The sequence below is a fragment of the Ailuropoda melanoleuca genome, chromosome 15 (assembly GCF_002007445.2).
Source record: "Ailuropoda melanoleuca isolate Jingjing chromosome 15, ASM200744v2, whole genome shotgun sequence".
Taxonomy (NCBI): domain Eukaryota; kingdom Metazoa; phylum Chordata; class Mammalia; order Carnivora; family Ursidae; genus Ailuropoda; species Ailuropoda melanoleuca.
Window position 1 is genome coordinate 46976687 of NC_048232.1, and position 23441 is coordinate 47000127.

A 23441-nucleotide genomic window follows, 5' to 3' on the forward strand; every position below is an offset into this window, starting at 1 on the left:
CTGACGGTTTCTACCCTCTGGGTGGGTAGATTAGACTGGGAAATGTATAGGAGGAGAGCTTGTCAAGGAAATTCAAGGAGCAGAGCTGATAAGTTCTAGAGGGAATTCTAACCTGGTCCTCTGATTGAATCATAAATGCTTATAGTTTATGGACTTATACAAGTGTGCAGAAGATAAAGAGGAAGAAGCAAAAGAAAGAGCAAAGAGTAGAAGGTGTGGGAGGAAAATATATCAGAAGAGGCATAAAACTCTGTGACTTGTCCAGCTTATCGTTTCTTGAGCTGTGAATAAAATACCAATTTTGGGAGCATTTTTGGTGATGATTGAAATTTTTTGAGACATTTCTTTAATGGCAATTCATGGAGCCTGAGTACTGTATTGCATTAAAATTCCAGAGCTCTAGGAAACAATTCTTAACAAACAATAGAAATGCATTTTTGTGTCTCTGGACTGGCTGCCACAGTTCAGTTCCCGGCAGGATGAATCCATGTGTGGCTCTTATGATTCTTTTATAAAAAACAAACGATGAGTAAGAAATGAGTTGTTGGAGGGTGTGAATTTGTGATGAGTATGAAGTGGGGTATGTCGTCGTCAAGGGATGTTTTCCCCCCTAAAACCAGGCTATCATTTATATTTACACTTCTGCCGCTTATAACCCATTGCTTCATACTTAAAACAACTGAGTGCAGACTGAAACATCCTCTTGAAGTCTTACTTATATTTCACATACAAATTTGTGATTATCCAGGCTTAATCATCATTTGGAATGTTTCATATTGATTACATGTCTATCCTTTCTCACTGATACTGTTCCACAGTATTATGATAATTGTTATAGGTGAGGTAAGCTCTTAAACGAGGATTTTCTTCTATGATTCTAAATATTTATATCGATCACATGTTTTTCTTGGACATACGGCTACCTCCAGCCTCTAAACAAAGTAGACAGGAAATAACAACAATTAGCCTGATATAATACTGATAGCTAACACTCCTCTCACGGTTACTGTTTTTCAGACCTAGTTTGACTTACATGTAGTCATTCATGTAAGCTTCAGGACAATTACATTAACTAAAGCCTAGTATTGCCTACACTTCACAAGGTGAGAAAAGTGAGGAACAGAGAGGTTAAATAATTTTCCTGTGGATATATGGCAAGATAAGTGTCAGAGCCAGGATTTGAACCCCCCAAGCAGTCTGAATACTTGGTATTCCCTTCTCTCCACTTTGATAGCTCAACTTTTAGTTGAGCCAGGGGTTGAGTAAGTAGCTATGTTACTCCAAAGCTCTATTTTAATATGATTATTTATTAACATGGGTATCCCTCCCTTACTAGATTATGAGCTTGTAAGAACAAGAACCATATTTTATTAACTCTGTCATATATGGTGTTCAATAAAAATTTTATTACTCTTGAATTACAGCTTATTATTGCCGTGAGATACTCACTCTGTCCAGGAGACTATCTAGAAGTCACTGGTTTTATATCCACAGAAATTTTAGATCTACAAAACAAAAAATTCAATTGTTCTCTGTAAGGTGGGATATTGTATTCATGATTCTCTTGTTTCTTTTCTATTTCTAAGAATACAATAGCATGAATGAAGCAGACTTTTTAAAGGATATAGGATAATTGTAGAATCATGTTACTTGATTGAAATTTTTTTTTGTTTTTCTTGTTTTTTTTTTTTTTAAATACTCTTTCCTACAGGGTGCTGCTCTAATTAGAATGCTGGCTAATTTTATGGGCCATTCAGTATTTCAAAGGGGTTTGCAAGTGAGTAAAATGCTTTCTATTTTTTCTTACATTTTCCGTGTCAATATATTTATTTTAAAGATATTTCACAGCTTGAGAAATTGCCGATACGAAATTGCTGCATTTGATGGAAGACTTTAAGATGAATAAGGTAAGTGGTGGCTTTCCATATGACAAATGAAAGTGGTAGGTAGGATTCTCACTGTATCAACTGGTAAAACATGAACTATTATGCAATTTAGAGCTGTTAAATATGCATTTTTAAATTGAAGTATTTTTCAAATATGTGAGATTCTAAATAATCGGTATAAGATTTTCTAAAAGCCTACTTCTCTTTCCTTTGGTATAAAAGTTAATATAAAGTGAAAATAAATTATGTTAGGCTTAAAATCTTAATGCAATTTTTCAGACATGTGTCGTTTATGTTGTTATTGTTTTACTGTTGATATGCTTAAATTGTTATTTGTTCCAAAGATATTTAAATGTTTTTAAAATTGGAAATACAGTGTTTTAAATAAAAGGGAAAAAAAGAAGCAGTGTTATACTGCATTTAAAGTATGAAATGTGGAATCTAAGAGTGATTCTTAAAAAAGGAGGATTCTTAAACACTTTAAAGCATACACAAATATAGAAAAATAGAACTTTTATTCCATTGAACCTGTTGAAGTAAATCATGTTTCTAGCAGCTGTGATTGATGAATTATTTATGATGCATTCTGCTACTTAGAAGTGTCCTTTAAAGTAAATTGATGTTCACCTGAAATACAATTATGCTAGGACAGAGAGAGCAATCAATCTTATCTGTTCTTAGTAAGCTTTTCATTTTGAAATTTAAATAAACTACATATGGGATTAGGTCAAATTTTAGTGGTGTAATTCTATCTTTACCCAAAATAAACTAAAAGATAAAATACAAAGCAAGAGTTAAATATGTTACGACAAAGTTACATATACTTAACACGACAGAGAAAAAAATATATAAATTTGTTGAAGAATAACTTCCCTTAGAAAATATTCTTACAGATTTGTTCCAGGAGGGGTTGAAATTTACTTTAATCAGCTCTTTCCGTTCGGGACATCTTCAGAACAGCTGAATTCTATTGAACCTATTTGCCGGGTGCTGAAGTCTCTATTCTGATCACATAGTTGGGAAAATCTTTTTTCTCAGGGAGTGCCCTCCATGAATATCAACTGTCTGGAGGAATGTCCTTCCTATCCCCAGTCCTTTGTTTTTCCCCTTTGAAGTTGTAGTGTGACAGTTCCAGAAAATATCTAAGCTTTCATGAGGGCAACACAAATTGAATTTGATTTCCTGGTAGCGAGTTGATGTGAAATCACTTTCTGTATAAAATTTTTATTGTTTTTCCTCATCTGTGTGTATGGATTTGCTCAGCAGATTGAATAACCCTAGTTATATTATTTGGAAAGGATTATTGTTTTGCAAAGTTTTTCTTTATCCTGTTGCTTTTTTGGTGGTATGCAAAAACACATCAATTTTTAATACACCCTTTACTACTGATCCAGTCTCTTCAGTTTTTTTTTTTTAAAGATTTTATTTATTTATTTATTTATTTATTCGACAGAGATAGAGACAGCCAGCGAGAGAGGGAACTCAGGCAGGGGAGTGGGAGAGGAAGAAGCAGGCTCTAGCGGAGGAGCCTGATGTGGGGCTCGATCCCAGAATGCTGGGATCACGCCCTGAGCCGAAGGCAGATGTTTAACCGCTGTGCCACCCAGGCGCCCCTCTTCAGTTTTATCTGAAAAAGAATATAGCCTCGGACTCCTATTGTATTAAACTTTTATTCGAAGCTTGTGTTAATGTGTGCCTTTACGCTCTGACACATGATTTGGTTAATTACAACCGAGGGGACTCTATGTTTGTCAACATTGCTTTTCATTTGCCTTGTGTCATCTCATTGATCAGATAGATCTCTATCCTTCAGTACTTCGCCTGCAGCTTTATTTATACTCATCACTCAAACTGATTTAGTGTATCATCAGCAGTTTGGATTAGTTTACAGTAGATCCCTATGTCTAGGTGATAAATTATCATCTCTTGTGCATGAAGATGTATGGGGTACATTTTGGAAATGACCTCCTGAACAGATAGTTCGTGTCATAGTGCTGAGTGGTCACCGAGTTGATAGTAATATATTTCCCATCCACAAGGCTCTGGCAAGTCTTGGTTTACATGTTGTTGCAGGAGCTAATCTGCACTGCCAGTGCTTACCTGTGCTGGAAAATCTATTAATTGTTTTTACATTAACCATGGCTGTTTCTGTGTTGGCAAATAGAAATTTATGTTGAAGACAGACCCAGAGTTAGGTTTGTAGTCAATCCCAAATCACAAATAGTATGTTTTTCATATACATTTTTCTCCCTCCTTTCTTTTCTTCCTTCTTCCCTCTTTTTCTTGCCTTTCCTTTCCTCCTTTTTTTCTTCAGTTTATTACTTGGACCTTTCATGTTCTGCACAGGAACAATCTTAAAATGGAGGTTTCTTCTAAAATCTGTGTTCTACAATTTTTGTATCCTTATGACCCATCTTAAACCCTTTTGGGAACAAGTCAACTATTTTTTACAAATACAACCACAAATATATAAAATATATACAGTTAACACTTGAACAATGCAGAGGTTAGGGATGCTGACCCCCCTCGCCCCCGACACACAGCCAAAAATCTGCATATAACTTTTGGTGCTCAAAGACTTAACTACTAGTAGCTTACTGTTGACTGGAAGACTTACTAATAACATAAACAGTCAATTGACACATTTTTGTATGTTATATGCATTGTATACTGTATTCTTACAATAAAGTATGCTAGAGAAAATTTGTTATTAAATATTAAGGACAAGAAAATACCTTTACAATACTGTACGGTAAAAAATCCACGTATAAGTAGACCTGTGTAGTTCAAACCCATGTTGTTCAACAGTCAGCTGTATATATTGTATAATATACACAACATAAAATTTAAAATTAGATGTAAATGTATACTAATATATAATAAATATTAATAGTATAAAATAGTTTATATAGATATTTATATATTAAATACAATAAAAGTAATATAGAAAGGTGGTAGGTTTCTGGAACATTTCTGGATCAGTTCAAGTGTTCGTATTTAACTTACAAAGTATCTGAGTATCAGTTCAACTATATTCATTTACCTTTTGTATTGTATTGGAAAATACATTTTCAGTTTCACTTACCCATATATTCCTCAGTAGGAAGCAACTCTAGAGACTTTTTGAGAAAAGTTTTGTTCCTAATAACCATGTAATTCATTTGATAAGCTATTAGAAAGTCTAGTAAATAGTTTCATACAGAATAATCACAACTTTCCTTGGTCTGGTCTTCTTGATTTTTTTTTAATCTAATTCCCTTATTTCTTGAATTTCATTTGATGCTTAAATGGTTCAGTTTAGCATAGTTTTAAAATATATTGCCTCCCATCCGAGTACTAACCAGGCCCAACCCTGCTTAGCTTCTGAGATCAGACAAGATCAGGTGTGTTCAGGGTGTTACCCCAAAGATAACAAATGTAGTGATCCGAAGGGGCACCTGCACCCTGATGTTTACAGCAGCAATGTCCACGTAGCCAAACTGTGGAAAGAGCCCAGATGTCCATCAACAGAAAAATGGATAAAGAGGATGTGGTGTATATATATGATGGAATATTACACAGCCATCAAAAATGAAATTTTGCCTTTGCAATGACGTGGATGGAACTAGAGGGTATTATGCTAAGCTAAATAAGTCAATCGTATTATCATACGATCTCACTAAATTTAAGAAACAAGGCGGAGGATCATAGGGGAAGAGAGGAAAAATGAAACAAAATGAAACCAGAGGGAGACAAACCATAAGAGACTCTTAATCTCAGGAAACAAACTGAGGGTTGCTGGAGAGGAAGGGGGTGGGGGAAAGGTGGCTGGGTGGTGGGTATTGGGGAGGGTATGTGTTGTGGTGAGCACTGTGTGTTGTGTAAGACTGATGAATCACTGAACTCTACCTCTGAAACAAATAATACATTATATGTTAATAATAAAAATAAAATAAAATAAATTGCCCCAAAACTTCTTTTTGTAAATAGACAGTATATACACTTATAAAAAATTCATCCTGGCTACCATTAACAGGTCAGCTTCGGTTTTGATGTTTAAATTGAAAGTGAAATGTAGAGGAGACCAAATGTGAACCCTTGTTGGATTATGTATGCCCTCATAAGTGATATATTTTTAAAACATAGAAATGTTTATAGTTTTGCACACTTCTACGTATCTACTGTTTTACATAATCCGTTTCCCAAAATAATAGCTGGTGTATTGTGGGAAGCATGAGGCAATGAAATGATTCTCATTTCTGTTTCCAATTAATGGTGGGCTTTCTACAAGTCACGAAATCCTTCTTGGCCCCTTGCCCTGTAGTTATAATATGCAAGAGTTGGACTAACTACTCTTTAAGATTTTATACTCTCTAAGATTTTTTTCATCTTTCAGATTCTCCAAATGTAAGGTTTATCTACGCATTTTTTGCTAGTTAGACAGTATGGGTTTGATATTTTAATTTGGGAACAACTATTTTAATTTGATAGAAGAATTTAGAAACTAGATGTGCAAAAGTGAGTGACTCCCTCTTGAATATTAGTTATTATCTGAATATTAAGGCTATACGGCCTTCAATATACATAGTACTGTAACTGTAATCAAACCAGACCAGCATTTTTTGTTACAGGGAATTTTTGCTCGTGATGTTTCTTTTTGCCTTCTGCTAAAAAACTGCTTATATTTCCCTTGCTTTTTAGTTCTCTTTCATATTTTGTTACACTTTCCTATTTTGCTCTGGATACTTTACATTTTTATGATGAAGCTGTTGTCTCAGATGACATTTTCTAAGGACTTTTTGCAATTTCTTGATGATTGTTAGTGTATATGCTATCTTTGATAAATCAGAATTTCTCCTTATAATCCCGGAATCAGCTGGAGTCAACTGTACCTGTGGGTCTGATAGCATTGAGATATAGCGGGTGTTGGTCTTGAGAATCAGCATCCCCCAGATGAGTGTCATTATAAGGGATTCAAACTAGTGGTAACTAACTTTTTCAGAGACAGGAAGAGCTGCTTTTGACCCTAAAGGAGGCTCAGTGGAATTGAGACTTTCAAGGTCCCCCTTCCAATTCTCTCCCGTCAGAAATAGCCTTTGTTCTCGAAGACTTTGTGATTCTGTATGCTCTAGTGATGTTCTGTTAAAGCAATCATTTGTTTTCCCAAAGCCTCTTCTTCAATTTAGGCAACTGTAGATCATAATTTAAGAAACTGTTTGACCCTGAAAACCATAGTTTATCAGGACCTTATTACCCATGATCAATGATATCACTCATCTAAATCTAATCAAGGCAGAAATACAGATTGCAGATTCCCATCTTTGAGGGTCTATCTCCTGGAACATAGCACTCCTGGTATATAATACAGTCGCAAAACCAAACCCATTCTAGGTCTTTCAAACAGAAAGGGATTTAACACAGAATATATGCATTTTCTAAAACTATTAGGAGGGTTAGAGGAGTAAACATCAGGAAAGCTACTGCTAGACTTCAGCAAATCAAGATATTTAGTTATCACAAGGAGTTGTTGATACCCATACACTCGGTGTAGTTCTAGTTAGGTTTGGGGAGAGAGTGAAATTAGATGGGTTGGTTCAATCCACAGTCTTCATCCAGAAGTGCTTTGAAAGACTTTCTTCATTTGGCTTTGGTGACACTGTGGTCTCCTGAGTGTGGTCATAGTTCACTCCATGTTCAATCCATAATACTGTTTAAGTATTACTGAATCTTTCAGGATTTCTTACATCTTTTTATTTCCTGGGGTTCTTATTGTTTCAGTGCATTTTTGTTAACTATCACCCACACGTAGTAATGTTTATGCATGTGATCAATAAATTAAGATGTACTTCTTTTACTTTTTTTTTTTTTGTAACTTAAGTTCCTATAGCTCAAATCCTCATTCTTTGTAAGTGCTATAGGCTTATTTCTGAAGTAATTCAAGTAATGCTTCTTTTAGATAAAATTTTTTTTTACATGTCTCCTAGTTATATTTTCTCTTTTTCTCTTATTTTTCTGGAAATAAAAGAATAAAGCTCTAATTATGGAACCCTCAGATAACATTGATTGGCTCAATAGCTATTAAAAAATAATTATTACGTAGTACTATTGCTTTTTCTTTTTTAAATAAAACAATATTGTTATAATGATTTGAACCTCGCGACACCATTCTTCATGTTATTATGAGTCAACACCAGGGAATTGAAATTGTGAAGAAACATCATTATTAAGCTTGCTATAAACTCAAAACCTGAAATCCATGTCAGAAAATGAGTTACCTTCTGGCTCAACCAATGAGGGTAATTCAATATCATCTAAAACGTAGTTGAATAAAAAAGATTTCTCTTGATTAGTATTTAACTGCTCTTTTCCATAAGATAACCCAGAACAAGATGTTTGGCTCCAATTATCAGGGTAGAAATTGCTTATGCAAATCAATGTAAGGCAATGAGGTGTGGATAAAAAGCAAAAGGGAAATATCATTATTATTGGTTTGTGCTCATAAAATTCTGATAGCCTGAAGGTAATGACAGGCACAAAGCCAGAGGGATTATTAGTAGCAACAACATACTCAATAACTTGTGTTCCAGTGAGAAGTTCTATGTTAACATGTGCACACAGGATTTTTATTCGATAACTTCCACCTTGCATTTCTGAGAGAGCATTTTCTCCCTTGCATGTAGATATTTCAGAAAAATGAAAAGTCACAGAATAATAGAGGAACGGAGACGGTGTGTAGAAGTTCATTTTCTTTATGAAGAGATGGTATTGTGTTTTCATCCAGATGGTAGCTGAATCATGTTTAATGTAAGATGAATAACCACAGGGGCGCCTGGGTGGCACAGCAGTTAAGCGTCTGCCTTCGGCTCAGGACGTGATCCTGGCGTTCTGGGATTGAGCCCCACATCAGGCTCCTCCACTATGAGCCTGCTTCTTCCTCTCCCACTCCCCCTGCTTGTGTTCCCTCTCTCGCTGGCTGTCTCTATCTTTGTCGAATAAATAAATAAAATCTTTAAAAAAAAATAAAATGAATAACCACAGACAGATTTTGCTCAAATTTCTCCATGTTTCACTTAAATCACTGGGTAGTTTAGATATACTGTAGGTAGAAAGGTTAACACTTCACACTAATTTGTTGTGATCACTCAATACCATAGGATAATAATGTTATCATTGCTGGTGTTTTTTAATCGTTGGATTTGACCTCATTAGCATTTAGTTTATTCTAGACCTAACTAGAAAGCTAAAATTATTGAGAATGTTAATATAGAAAAAATATTAATTATAAGGAAAGATTCCATGGATTTGAGAATCAAGAATACTAACTCTAATAAAAAACAAATACTTTTAAAAATTAAATAGCAGTAGTTACTCATATTTCTCTATCAGAGAGAAATAACGTCTATTTCGTCAGTTTCAACTAATTTCTTTATGTACAGCTACTAATTGAATCCTTATCATTTTGCCTCTGAGTTCAATGTTGTTAAGTGACCACTATGACTATGTAACATTAACTAAAAACCTTTATTATTAACGACAAATATCGCTATTTGGTCATCCTGTAGGCATTTACCCAGCTAAATAGGAAGTCTTAGAAAGTTATACTTATTGGTTTTCTTTTACCTGTTCGTTAAGGGCTCAAGATATTTTATACATTTTAGCTAAATAGAGTTGATCCTATAAAATGATGTCTTAGATAACTTAATTTAAAATCTAAGAGTGGATATATTTGTATGTGGGTATGTGTGCATATGTACACCAGTCTTTAAATATGCATGTCCTTGGGTACACCGATCTGCAAAGTGCCTCTCACTCCTTGCAGACTGTACCAATTGATTAGCTTGCTAGCCCGGAATACAGTATACTTGCCTCACAGGCATCTGTTTCCCTGACCTATTATAACTCCTACATCAGCAGTTTTCTTTCTTTTTCTCTATTAATTTCTTTTTCTTTTCCTTTAATGTTCTCTTTTCAGAACCTTCATGTAATAGCCTAGAACCACATATCTGACAATGTTGTAAATTTTGATGCAAAAAGAACCTTCCTGAGCTGGGAAGGTGGTTTTTCTCATTACTCATATTTTCCCAACTTCTTGGTGATGGTATTATATAGGTTAAAACTGGGTGTACCGTAGTATGTTTCATTTTTTCCTTGTTTGTGGACACCCAGATCACATTCCAGTTTCTGTTAAATAAACAATACTGTCATGATCTTCAAATTATAGATTTTCCCATTACATTTGGTTGCCTCTTCATATCCATTTCTGGAATCATATTATCAATTTTTCTCCCAAAATGTTAAGCCAATATAGTGGTAAGAAGTAAAGTTTGAAAGCTCTCTTTTTATAATGCACTAAGCAAATAGCCTTAGGTCTTATTTTCAAAATAATTTTCTTACTAATTTAGTAAGTAAAAAATTACCCAATTGCTATCTCAGTGTATATGTTTTTTTCACAAAATATATTGAAAACATTTCATTTATTCTCTTGCATTCCACTCTTTGGTGACATAATCATCCATGTATCCTACCCATTTGAAGATTGAAGTTTTACTCTCATTCTCATAATTTTGTATAAATGGGTATGCAGTAAAAATAATAAACCATAACATATTTACTATACATTCTTTTTTCCCCATGATATCTGTGTATCTTAATATTATTGTGAAAGAGCCTATGTTATAAATTAGTGGCTTAGGAGGAGTGCTAAAGACCTAAGTTATATATTTGGAAAATGACTTACAAAAGGTTCAAATGCATTCAAAACATTTGATCTACCTCTGTGTTTCTATCCACAGGAGAGAGGGCTCCGTGCTAGTATGACACACACAGAGATGGCGATGTTCATTTGTCATCCTGAATCTCATTTCCTCTTGCAATCAGTCTCTTATATTCACCTATTCTCTTCTGCTCAAGGTCTCTCCCCGTGATTATTTTACAGATCATTTTTTCCCCTAAAGAGCCATTGCTCATTATAGTGTTAAGATCTTTTCTTAATGCTTTGTGCTAATAAACCAAAATTGTGATTTCACTTCCTGCAGCAGCTGTGCTTCATTTTATATCCACGGCACACGTTGCTCGCCCATCAGGCATGTTCGGTTACTCATTTATTCCACGCAAACTTATTACATACCCACTCTATGTCAGACCCCGTGATAAGTACCAAGTATTCAGGGCATGCTGCACATAGCAGAGATGGCCCCTGATCTCATGAATCATATAGAACAGGATAAGATTGACCCTAAACAGGAAAAAAGCAAATACATATATATTTACTAAATGTGAGAAATGCTGGGAAGGAAAAAATAGAACACTGTAAGAGAACATATGGGGAGATGGGTCAGGCAATTTTAGATTGGGTGCTCAGGAACTCCTTAAGAGGAAGGCATGCATACTGAGGTCTGAAGGCTGAGAGAAAGCTGGGGGAGAAAGGAGATCATCCCGGACACATGGACGGGCTTGTGCAAAGGGCTGAGGCCAAGGACTGAGCAAGTTCTAGGAAAAGAAAGAAACTGGTGTGGCTGAGCAGAGTTAGTAAGGACAAGAGAGGGCAGGAGAGGAGGGCAGGAATTCATCATGCAGTGCCAAGGGGGACGGTGCTAAGAAGGCTGGATTTTATTTTGAATGCAGCAGGATGCTATTAAACAGTTTTAAACTGGGATGTGATGTGGTTCTATTTGTATTTAAAACAGCTATCTGGCAACTTGTAATAATACATTGGGAGTGGGGCAGTCAGCATGCCAAGAGAGGAATCAGGTAATAAACGTAGGAGAATATTTGAAGATTCAGGCGAGAGATGATGGCAATGTGAATAGTCAGTAGATACACAGAGACATGGATGGATTCAAAATGTTTTTTGAAGGCCGAATACATGGATCTAGGGATAGATTGGGTGAAGGGTACATAGGAGAGGTGAGGAAGAAAAGGTACCTGAGAACGATTCTACCGTTTCTGGGGTAAAGGCCTGGAAACAAGCCCTGTGGGGCTCTAACAATTGGAGGTTGAGAGAAGAGGAGGGGCCCCGGGCTAGAGATTGGGATAGGGTAACGGGAGAGGAGGCAGAATACCAAGGGTATGGTGTCGCCCAAGTCGAGAAGAAAGTTTAGCTCAAGAAAGTGATCGATGATTCATTAGTTGCGTATAACGCAACTAATGAATCATCAAAATTTACATCAGAAACCAGGGATGTACTGTATGGTGACTAACATAATAAAAAAAATTTTAAAAAAAGTAAGTGATCAATGAGGTTAAATGCAACTGAGAGGTGGAGTAAAGACTGAAAAGTGTCTTTTGGCAACTGGCAAATTTTTTGATTATCTGTGGAATGGGTTAAAGAGTACATGGAAAATATCTGAGTAGAAACAGTGTCTGGAGAGTAAAATTTAAAGAAATTTGCCAAGGAAAGAGATCAGAAAACCAAAGTAGGTTGTTAGAGGGGGATAAGGGTAAGGAAAGATATGGTTTTGTTTTGTTTTTAAAGATGGGGTCAGTTGTACAAGTTAGGCTGGTAGAGAAGGAGTCAGGAGAGGAAAATCTTGGTGGACAGAAGCTAGAGAAGTGAGAGGTGGCTGGGACACTGGTCCTTGAGAAGGTAAAAGAACTGGTCTCTGATAGGAGATACACTTCTAGTAAACTTGGGGATTTGGAAATGGGAACATGAGGGAGTTCCTTTCTTACGAATTCTACTTTTTTCTGTGTTTGTTGAGCAAAGTCAGTAGCTGAAAGTGGGGTAATACTGGGTAGGAGAGGGTTTGAAGAATGAGGATTTGGAAGACAAGGATGGCATGACTGTTGTATTGAGTGCCTATTTGAGTTTGGGAATTTATGATAAAACCAAACTGCTCGATTGCATTATTTTCTCCCGTGATGCTCAGGGGCATGATGCAGGCTCAGAGAAGGCACATAGTTGAATTCATCCAGGATTCGGGTTTTGCCAACTAGCAAACTTGAAGGACAGAGCTGCCAAGGAGATGAGGCTATTTGCTATGAATTGATTAAGATGAGCTATGGAATATAACCTGGATAATCACGGGAGCAAAAACAAGAAGGATCTAATAGGCAAATACCCACCATTGATAAAAAAAATGTATTAACAAGTATATATGATTTTAACACTGACTAGAAGAAATCCCCATGTTTCTGAGCATATGGGAAATTTAATCTGCCCTTATTGAATTCCCCTAGTGTCATGTCCATTAATATGGGACTATTCTAGAGGACTTTTTCAGTCCCGAACATATGGTGAAGAGCCCTTTGTTCCTCTCCACACTGATATGCAGTCATAATTGGTTTCTTGGGGTGGGCTGATTAGTGAATGGGAAAGAAGCAAGAGAGCACACATTGCTTGAGTGTTTGGTATATGTCCTGTCCAAGCCTTGTCTTTCTGGTCACCTGAATGTTAGTGTTTTTGTGGCTTTACGCCAACTTAGGTATGGCTATTTTGTGCTGAGGTATCTAATTAGTGCCCTTATTCCATGAGCCACCCAAGTCACAAGCCAACAGTGGCTTGTCACCTAAGTAGAGCTCTGTGAAAAATAGGGCGCTAGACTGTACAACTCAGGAGCCCTCCTAGTTTCTTTCTTTTTCCAGACCCAAGAGGGGGAAGGTTTCTAAGCTTTCCCCATGTCTAAAAAAACTTTGGCCTCAATTCTTTTCTTGCATTTTTACTTTTTTTTTTTTTTTTTTTTTTTTTTTTAGAAAAAAGGTCCCTCTATCCCCCTTCCAGTTAGTCCATATAATTTTGACTACTCTTGCAGGTGAGATTGAAGATGTTGACTCTAGAGGTATTTTTCCCTTGAGCTTGTTCTTATAATAACTAACGCTTCTTGGGTTCTTGTATGGCAAGCATTTTTCTAAGTGCTTTTCTCGTTCTGTCATTTTCTGTGTGGAGTCTTCCTAAGTACTATATTATCTACCCTTTCCAGTTGAAGAAATTAAAGTTTAGAGAATAGAGATACCTTACTCAAGATCACATGGCTGATAAGGATCAGCCTAAGTTCCTATTTAGTTTTCTAAATATACACACACTTCTTTGTCATTTGAGTTGCTTTTTTTGCTCAACTTGTCACCAGCTATAGGGCTGATTGAGGAAAGAATTGGAAGTGGGGAACTCCACGTACATGCCCTACAGTCCGTGGGCATATTGATTTACAAAAGGCAGTGTATTTTTACCAGTCAAGATATAATTTATCTATTTTTGTGAGCTTGTTGTGGTCAAAGTCCTTTACCAGGGCATTCAGGAAAAGCAATTCACAAACTTCAGTTTTGCCAATAGATTCATTTTATGTCTCAGTGATATTTCAAGCTAGTGGCAGAAGTGAGAGGTGGGGATATTTTAGTACCCTAGAACACCCCTATAGACTTACATTCACATTATTTTACTGACAGGTGTAGGACCCTGGCAGCTTGCTCTGGAATGTCCAAAGTCGGCAGTAGCAATATTACTTACACCTCTAGTGATGCTTCTGCGTATTGAAGTATTGCTGGCATGATATGTAATTGCTAAATAAGAGATCTGTGAAAACAAAACTGATGTGAGAATATGCCATGTCTAATATTTAAAACAAGCAAACAAATCTTTTATGTGCCAGCAAGTTGTTTTGATTTACAGTTTTCTGGTTTTCTGGTATGTTTTGCAACCCTTTAAGAAAGTATACTGATTTTACAAGATTATACTCATTAGGTGGGTAATGGGTTTTTCAAACATGTAAAATGCCTTTTTGTTCTTAGAGAAATATCTGAACTCTCCTATGTGTTAAGTAAGCAACTTGTAATAGTAAATCTAGGTGAAACACACATTAAAAAAATAAAAATTAAAAATGCATGCAAACAATGATATAACTTCTTTTGTTCTATCCATTAAATAATTTTCTTTCCTAAATACCACCTCTTTTTTACTGTGTCTAGTGGCCAGACACTCCTGTACCTTGAAAAATTTAGTAGTGATTCCTCTTTTACCGGGCTTCCTCCTTAGAAACTTGTTACAATTTAATAACAAAGGTTTAACAATTATTCACACCTTTTCATCCTTGGTTCCCATCTAATAGAATAAAATGTAAACACTTTTTTATTTTACATATGCTTTTCTAGTGCTGTGCTGCTCATTTTTATTTAATTTCATAATCTCCAGCCACTTTTCAGATAAAAACCAAAATAATATCTTGATCTGTAGTCTAGCTTTCTTGTGTGTGTTAGTTGGTCATCTGTCACTGGTTTGGTCTCCTTGCTGCTGTTCGTCAAGGTCAGAGAATGTAGAAACAGCTGCTGAAGTGTATGGCCAGGGCTTCAAATGGGTTTGATCCAACCCTTGTGTGACATTGCTTTGATCTGGGAGCTTTTAATCTGCTTTCTTATTGCCCGTGGATCCCTTTAAATCACCATACTCTAATAATGCATACACTCACAAATATTTAATTTTTGAGCTTTAGGTTCCCAGTTTAAAAGCCCTTGCTCTAGAAGCTTTGTTTAAGACAAAAGTTTCACATAGTTTTATTTTTATTGTTGTTACTCTCTGTGCATTCCTATGAAACTTTTATACTTTTTCTCCAGTCTTCTTGTCTGCCTCTTTTTTTTTCTTTTTTAACTTAAGTATCTGCCTCCTTCCCCCCATACCTGCTGTTTCTAACACAATGAAAGCCTAGAAGATTTATTCCATAAAACTGGATGTCCTTTGCTTTTCATTTTGTATAAGTTGTGTGAGAGAATTTCTATTTTTCTTTCTGAGGTTACCAAGAAAATTTAAGATGTTTGTGTTTGTTTTGATTATACCCCCATTAGTGTTATAGCAGTCAGGGTTTTGGGTTGGAAGCAATAGAAACAAACTCTGACTAAATTGGGCAAAAAGGAATTTGCTGGAAGGGTGTATGTACAGTAGGCCTTGGAATCATTGGGAAGGCTGGAGCACTAGGCTTACAAAATGGGTAGTAGGAACTAAGGGGGACTGAGAAATTAAGAAACCTAGCCAAGGTCCTGCCACAGGAATGGCTGGTTCAACTGCTACCATTAGCGTGGCCATCTCTGGAACCTGGGATGGTCTTTCAACTGTTCCTGCTGCTTTGCTTTGATCTTGCAGGGTTCACAGTCCTGGGATGAAGTATGTACTCATCTGAGGCCAGGGCACATGTGCATGCTTTAGCTGCCAGGGAGAGGGGTGAAGGGAGGATTTACTATTTTGTCCCTTCCATCGCAAGTGGGAGGTAGAGCCCTCACCTTCCTGCGGGATTCCGTGGTGAGTTATTGCCCCCATATAAACGTTGTGTTTAAATGCTGGAAAGCCAAAAGAATGACAAATGCCCACTACACGTTTTTTGAGGTACAATTATTCTTAATAGAAAGGAACAATATTTCAAACCCCTGCTTCAACCTTCTTGTCACATAGTCAGAAAAATCAATGCCTGGATTTACCTGGCATTTCCCAGACGAGTCTTACGAGTAGAAGGGCTCCTACTTGCCAGTGTCACTGAGGCCCAGACTTGCCTCTCTTATGTCATTGGAGAAAACATAGGGCCAGGCTTGCCTTGTGCATTCCCGAAACAAATCCCCAGAGGGCTTCATCAGCAGATTTCGGCTGGTGCCCTTGATGCAATTCTACAAATGGGAAACACAGAGAGTTTGATGAAGGAACTGAGAGGAAGTTTTCCTGATTGTTAAGAAGAGATTCTCGGGAAGAAATTGTCTCTTTCCTCTGTGCAATGTCCTGTCTGAATGTGATGGTTGGGATTGCTTGTGCCATCTAGGCTCAGACCTGAGCATGAAGGCAAAACACAAGTTAGGGCGAGGTCCAAGAATTTCTGGATAAAAAGAGCTGCAGCTGTCTTACCTTCTTATAGGAAAGGATAAATCTTGTCATTATAAAGGTCAATCTAGGGTGGATTTTTTAATAATTTGCAGTTAAACACAAATAAACCAGTCCATATATCTTTGGATTTTATTAAACTGTTCTTCTATGTCCTGAGGAATAAATCCTTTGTGCAGTTAGTCTGCTGTTTTAACATGCTAAGGGGCTCATTACTAGGAAAGCATAATTATTCCATGTAAACATATTAAAAGATAATAGTGCTTTACTTCCTCAGCTCACTTTTTCCTTTTCTCCTGTTTACTTCTTAGTCCCATTGGCTTTTGTACATGAAAAATTGTGGATCAGGTCACTTGTTAGCAAAGAAAGTAAAATAAAAATGGTCTCCTACCCAATAGTTCAGTCTTTCAGTGACATCATATGCAACTGCATATATCAATGCAAGTTATATAGCTGACATATATGCATTGAAATAATAAATTATGTCCTATGTTACTGTTTAAATATGACATTTTGGAGGAATCTGATGGATACGAGAAACGTCTCTCGACAGCACCGTCAGTTGTTAACAGAAAGGCATATTGAATAAGGAAAGTCAAAAATCCCACAAATATATTCAGCATTTGCTGTGTACCAGGCTGGGCACGTAGATGCTGGTAAACAGTGGCCAGCAGGAGTAACGGGGGCTTTACTGTCATGGAGTTTACAGAGTACGTTGGCAGTCAACCTGATGAACAAGCAAATGTAACACAGTGTGATAGATACTCTCATACGGTGTAATGTATGGGTGTGTAAGAGGGGTATGTAACTCAGGAAAGTGTGGGAATGGCCAAGAAAGGATTCCTGGGAAGAACATATCAAGTGTGAGTCCCGGAGATTGAATGGACTTGAAGTAGGTAAGAGAAAAGCATATGTGGAGAAGGGCTCGTGCAGGGGACTAGAAAAGGGAGAGTGTGCACAGGCGTCTGCAGATTAGCGGGAAGTGGCTAAACTGAGGCAGGGAGCAACAGAGTAACAGACGGGATTGCAGAAGTGCAGAGGGATCGTTCCTGTAGAGTGTTTGGACTGTCTTCTGAATGCAGCAGGGATTCATGTGTGCATTCGAGGAAAGCTCTTCCGGCTGCACGGCAGAGATGCGATATGAAAGGGACAGAGCGGAAGTAGCAGTGGAGCTAGTCATCCAGAGAAGCTGTCGGATAGGAGGAAGGAAAGGGGAACCTGGAGGGAAGATTTACAATGTGGATCATGACTTGACTGTAGTGGAAAGGAAAAAAGAGAGGCATCCAAGAGGACTCCTTGGTTGAGGTGGATGGAAGGTCATCACCGGGGAAGGGCTGCCAAAAGGAGCTGATATGGGGGAGGACAGTGAGTTCAGCTTTTAGTTGAATGTGGGGCATCTAGCAGACGTCGGATTTGGGTCAGCAGTTGCGTGCACAGGTACGGGGTTTGGCCATGGGCTGGAGTCTCCCAGTTCCAGTGTTCTGATTTATTAGGTGATGATGATGATAATATATACCTCATGAATGTCATGGGATTGAACAAGATAAAATAAAGCAACTCATGCAATGCTTAAAAGGAGGCAGATACTGTTTTCCTGTGCTCTGTTCTTTGATTATTGTTGTCAGTGATACTTTTCCTTCTGTTACTCTGTTATCCAACTGGTCTCCTGAAACGATGAAACAGATTATGGCAGCTGATGTCTGCTGAATACTTACTGTGTACTAGACACTCTTCACTCTTCTGATCCTGTACAGATATTAAATCATTTATTCCTTAGCATAACTCTGTGAAACAGTTACTTTCATACCCAAAAAGATTAAGCAACTTGCCAAAATCATGTAGGTAGGGAGTGTTGGGGTGCAGATTTGGACAAAGGCAGTCAGACTCCCATTCTTTTACTTTATGTATGAGAATATACTTTTGCTAGATAGGCCTTTAACTTTTAATTAGCTTATAATGTTGGTTTCATCCCTTAAGAGTATTCCAGGGGTCATCTATGTATTTTTTTTTAAAGATTTTATTTATTTATTCGACAGAGATAGAGACAGCCAGCGAGAGAGGGAATACAAGCAGGGGGAGTGGGAGAGGATGAAGCAGGCTCATAGCGGAGGAGCCTGACGTGGGGCTCGATTCCAGAACGCGAGGATCACGCCCTGAGCCGAAGGCAGACACTTAACGACTGAGCCACCCAGGCGCCCCCATCTATGTATTTTTTTTTATCTTTTGAACAACTCCCCTATTTCTGAAATTCTTTGTATAGTTAATATTAAAATATTCTTCTACTTTATATCATAATGTCAAATCTACTGCTGATTGACTTTCATGCACATACATATAAACATAAATTTCCATTTCAGATTCATAACTCCAGCCATTTTCATATTCATCGACTTGTAGGCTTGAAAGGAACTTAAAATCTTCTTATTTAATTGCATAGCAAATGTTTAAATTCATCTTGTCAAGTAGTTTTTGTACCAAGACTTCTACAGTTTCAGTCACAGAAACTGTCCTCCACAAATCCCATCTCAGTGTCTGTCGTTGTTCTCAGTAACCTCTTCTCCACCACTGTTCCCCCAGCACATGAAAGCTACCAGTACATGCAAAGTACACCGTACATTTGTGGAATGAATGAATAAATAAATGGTTGATTATCAGAAAAACCACATTTACTATTCTGCAAGTTTCTTTGTAATTCAACAAGGACAAAACACAATTTCCTTAACTTAAAATATGACTATTTTCATGCAAGAGGAAGGCTAAAATAACTAAGGAAAACACTTGGGGTTTTCTCTGTTATTGGAAAACAAGAGTTGACTTATGTAGAATTCCAGTAACACCTGAAAATTGGGACTGCTGGGAATCCAAGAAGATGCTTTCTGCCCTGACTTCCAAGGCAAGCAAGTTGGAGCCACTTCCTAAGCCCAGATAATTGTCCTTTCAGCCTGCTTGAAATGTAAATTTGAACTTTATTCTGAATCTGGGAGGGAACCAAGAGCTTGAGTTGATGATCAATATCGGGCCAAGGTCAACTCATATCATGAACAGTGGATTTTTATGATCTGTCTGTGAAGAGAATCCTGTAGTTAGGTATTGGACCTTTCAAAGTTCGTGGAGTATTCCTTTGTTCCCTCTTTGGGATAAGCCTAGCAGCACTTTCCATAAACCAAACCCAATAAATAAACAGTTTTACTCTTGATACTTTTTTTTCTTATCACATCACTCAAATAAAACTCAAACTTGTGTTTCATAATTCCTATTGTTCCCAGATTTATTAATATAGGTGCTAAAAAAGCATGAAAGATAATGCTGACAGTTAAGTCTGAAATAATTTATTTAAATCCTGGTCTCTGAGTTCTAATGGAAAATGACTCATATGGCATATCCAAAGCCAAAGGTGGAATTCAGATTGGTTATTTGGGGTTATATTTTTTCAATAAAGTTATTCATAATCCCTGATGATGGTGATGACTTTGTGGTTGCTAAGTTAGTGCTGGGCATTGCATCCTTAGAGTGATTAGGTGGGAGTTGCCATTTGCTGTGCTGTGAGTTGCCAACAAAGCTGAATCTGTCACAGGTGCTACAATTTGTATTTCAGAAAAATTTCTTCCTCAAGTTTAATTATCCCCAAAGTATTCTACTCTACACAAAGTACTGAAAAGAGTCAGCAAGTTTTTTTTCATTTTCAGTACTGTGATGTAAATTAGGATTTTGTCTACTACCTACATGTTGTAGAGATGATGGAATTTCAAATGGAGGAGACCCTCTGTTTTATAATATAAAACACTATTTTCTATTCATTTTTCCACTTTGGATTCAGAAAAAGAATAACGCCAATTGGCCATCGCATATCCGCAGTGACATAAACCATGCCTCGTAGAGGGAGCAGGCATGAGATAGAAAGTGTGTAGGTTTAACTACAGATGGTGGAAACTGGGAAATGGAAAGTCCTGCGCTCAAAAATGTTAAATAAATTTAGGATCAACTTTTTCTTATTAAGTATTAATATGTGTTTCAAGCTCATGGAAATAAGTATGTGTCCTTCTTTGTATTAGGCAGCCTGTCCCTTGCAGAGAGACTAGGGAGCTGGACAGCTTGTGGAGACAGTCACCACTCTTTCAGCAAAGCAATTCCTCTTCACATCAGCATATCTCAGTTGGGTTTCTGTTGTTTTTTCTTTCCCATAAAACAGAATTTGTTTTTTTCAACACTTCAACGGGAAAGCCTGATGGGGAAGTCTCTCCTAAGTGTGTCACTGCAGGGGTAGTTTCTTTAAAATTGCTTGAGGTTGGTTTACTAAATTAGAGGAAGGTCTTTGACCCTGGAAATCCATGAGAAGTGATTGTGGTTATGAAAATAATTTTTAAGAGACCAATATTGTTTGATGAGTTAAATGTGTTACAGTTGGGGCGCCTGGGTGGCACAGCGGTTAAGCGTCTGCCTTCGGCTCAGGGCGTGATCCCAGCGTTGTGGGATCGAGCCCCACGTCAGGCTCCTCTGCTATGAGCCTGCTTCTTCCTCTCCCACTCCCCCTGCTTGTGTTCCCTCTCTCACTGGCTGTCTCTGTCTCTGTCAAATAAAAAAAAAAAAATCTTAAAAAAAAAGAAATGTGTTACAGTTAAAGCTCTTTGGGTTATTTTAGAATGAGATTCTTCATCTTTTTCCACAGCTTTCTCCTTGTCTTCGTATTAATATAATTCTAACAAATAGAAATTATTAATTGAATTGAGAAATAAGTGTGTTTACTGGAAATTGCTTAGCTTCCGAATTGTAATTATAATTTTATATTCTTTGTAGGATTATTTAACCATTCATAAGTATGGCAATGCAGCCAGAAATGATCTCTGGAATACGCTATCAGAGGTAAAGTATAGGAAGCTCGAATACCAAAACCTCTTCTTGAATATTTAAATTGAGTTTACAAACCATTCATAACTTCTATTGACACTGACAGTTGTTTTATTTGTTATATTTTCTCATACTGCTCTGTCATTTTATTTTTGATATATTATAAAAGTAATGGGGTTTAAAATTACTTAAACTACAAATGGTAGTAAAAAGTACCTTGCCTACTTTCAAACAAGACAATACTTCTGAAATACAACATTCATATGGTGTCATGTTCATGTTTGAGAGAAATATTGATGTTAAAGTAGTTTTTTCTCTAGGTGAATAACAAATATTTAAATTTGGTACTAGACATACTGGGGATACTTAATGATGCTACAAGTACTTGTTTTAACAAGCAGCTATGCTTTATCTTCCATTAAGTAAAAACCGTACTGCTAATAAAGCTTTCATTTCTCTATATGTACGTGAGGCTTCACTTAAGGCAAGGAGATTAATTTTACTAACATGTTATATTAGCTTCACTGATTTTACCTGTTTTCATCCTTAAGTAAATCATAAAGGTAAAAATAAAAATGGCTTAATGTTAATTATGTTTATAATTCATGTTTATAAAACTAATTTATACAATTTGGGTTATAAAGGCTCTAAAACGGAATGGAAAATTTGTAAATATACAAGAAGTAATGGATCAGTGGACACTCCAGATGGGCTACCCTGTTATCACCATCTTGGGAAATTCTACGGCAGAAAATAGAATAATAATTACCCAGCAACATTTTATTTATGACATCAGTGCTAAAACTAAAGCACTTGAACTTCAAAATAACAGGTACAACACTCTTCCACATGAAAAAAACAATTGCTTTTATTCTTAAGTTTCACTCTGCATTTTTAACATTTTAAAAAGGATTGCTAGCACAATTATAAAATGTAAGTGAAATATGGTTTTCATTTCTTTATTTACATATGGTGTTTTCATTTTGATTCCTCTTTTACTCCCATTTTCAGATATTTTAACCATCAAAGTGACAGCACACCCAAGTTATTTTGTTTAAGCAGAGTTTAAATTTTCTGGTGATTTAGAAAAATATGTAATTTTTTACTTTTCCCTGTGAATGTTTGTTGAATTAAAATCAAGAAAGTTAAGATGCAGTGAAGTCAATTAAATGGAAATGAGCGAACTGAGATTTATAAAATAGATGAGAATGGAAACTAACAATCCAGAAAGACTAATTAAAATAAACAAAAACCACAACTAGACTAGTGTCTCAGCCAAAAGAACTCAAAGTGGATCCATTTTTAAATGGTCTAAGCATCAATGGTACTTAGCATCAAAATATGTTCTCCTCCTTCATTTTTCACGTGTAAAACCACTGAACAGACAACGTACATAGAATGTTTGTTGTTAAACTTTCTTTTGAAACTCTTCTTTAATTACTGAAAACAGCATGTAGTGTTTCTTTTCTACTTCATGTTTTCTTACTGTATGGTGTCTTATTAAAGGCTGAGCCAGAGAAAGATAATGCAGTTTAAGTCAGTTCATTTCATTTTTTAAAAGGTGCCCTAAGAAAAGGTTGGAGGGGGAGAGGACAGAACGGATGGAATTTAAAATTAATAACTAAAATGAGGTGTTTGGATTAGGTTGGTCATGTTGTCTCCCATTACACTGGCATATTAGGACTCTGACTTTATCGTCCACCAATAGCTAGGAGGTATGAAGCATGAAATTTTTTTTGTTTTTTGTTTTTGTTTTAATCTCTAAGAGGGATGGAAATCATTCCCAAGTAGGCTAGCTCCTACATGGGCTACAGGTAGAAATGACTGAGAAATTCCTGAATGTTTTCCGTGACTAAATTAGGAATGCATTGTCTTAAACCTCCTGGTCAATACATACATTGGCCTTCAACAAACTGCCCTTGCAAGCCAACGGTTTCCAGCGA

The 23441-nt window shown here is 36.6% G+C and overlaps 1 protein-coding gene across 2 annotated transcripts in view; it reads left to right on the plus strand.

Moving 5' to 3' along the window:
* The window catches only part of TRHDE (thyrotropin releasing hormone degrading enzyme), a 367482-nt gene that overhangs the window by 258014 nt on the left and 86027 nt on the right, over positions 1–23441 (plus strand). For both annotated transcript variants that reach the window (XR_004620882.1, XM_034644164.1), the window contains exons 7-9: positions 1712–1777; positions 21448–21513; positions 22143–22330. Coding sequence is in view for 1 of the 2 variants with exons in the window: in XM_034644164.1 (XP_034500055.1) it covers positions 1712–1777; positions 21448–21513; positions 22143–22330 (320 nt within the window). In the remaining variant the exon portion in view is untranslated. The remainder of the gene's footprint in view (positions 1–1711; positions 1778–21447; positions 21514–22142; positions 22331–23441) is intronic.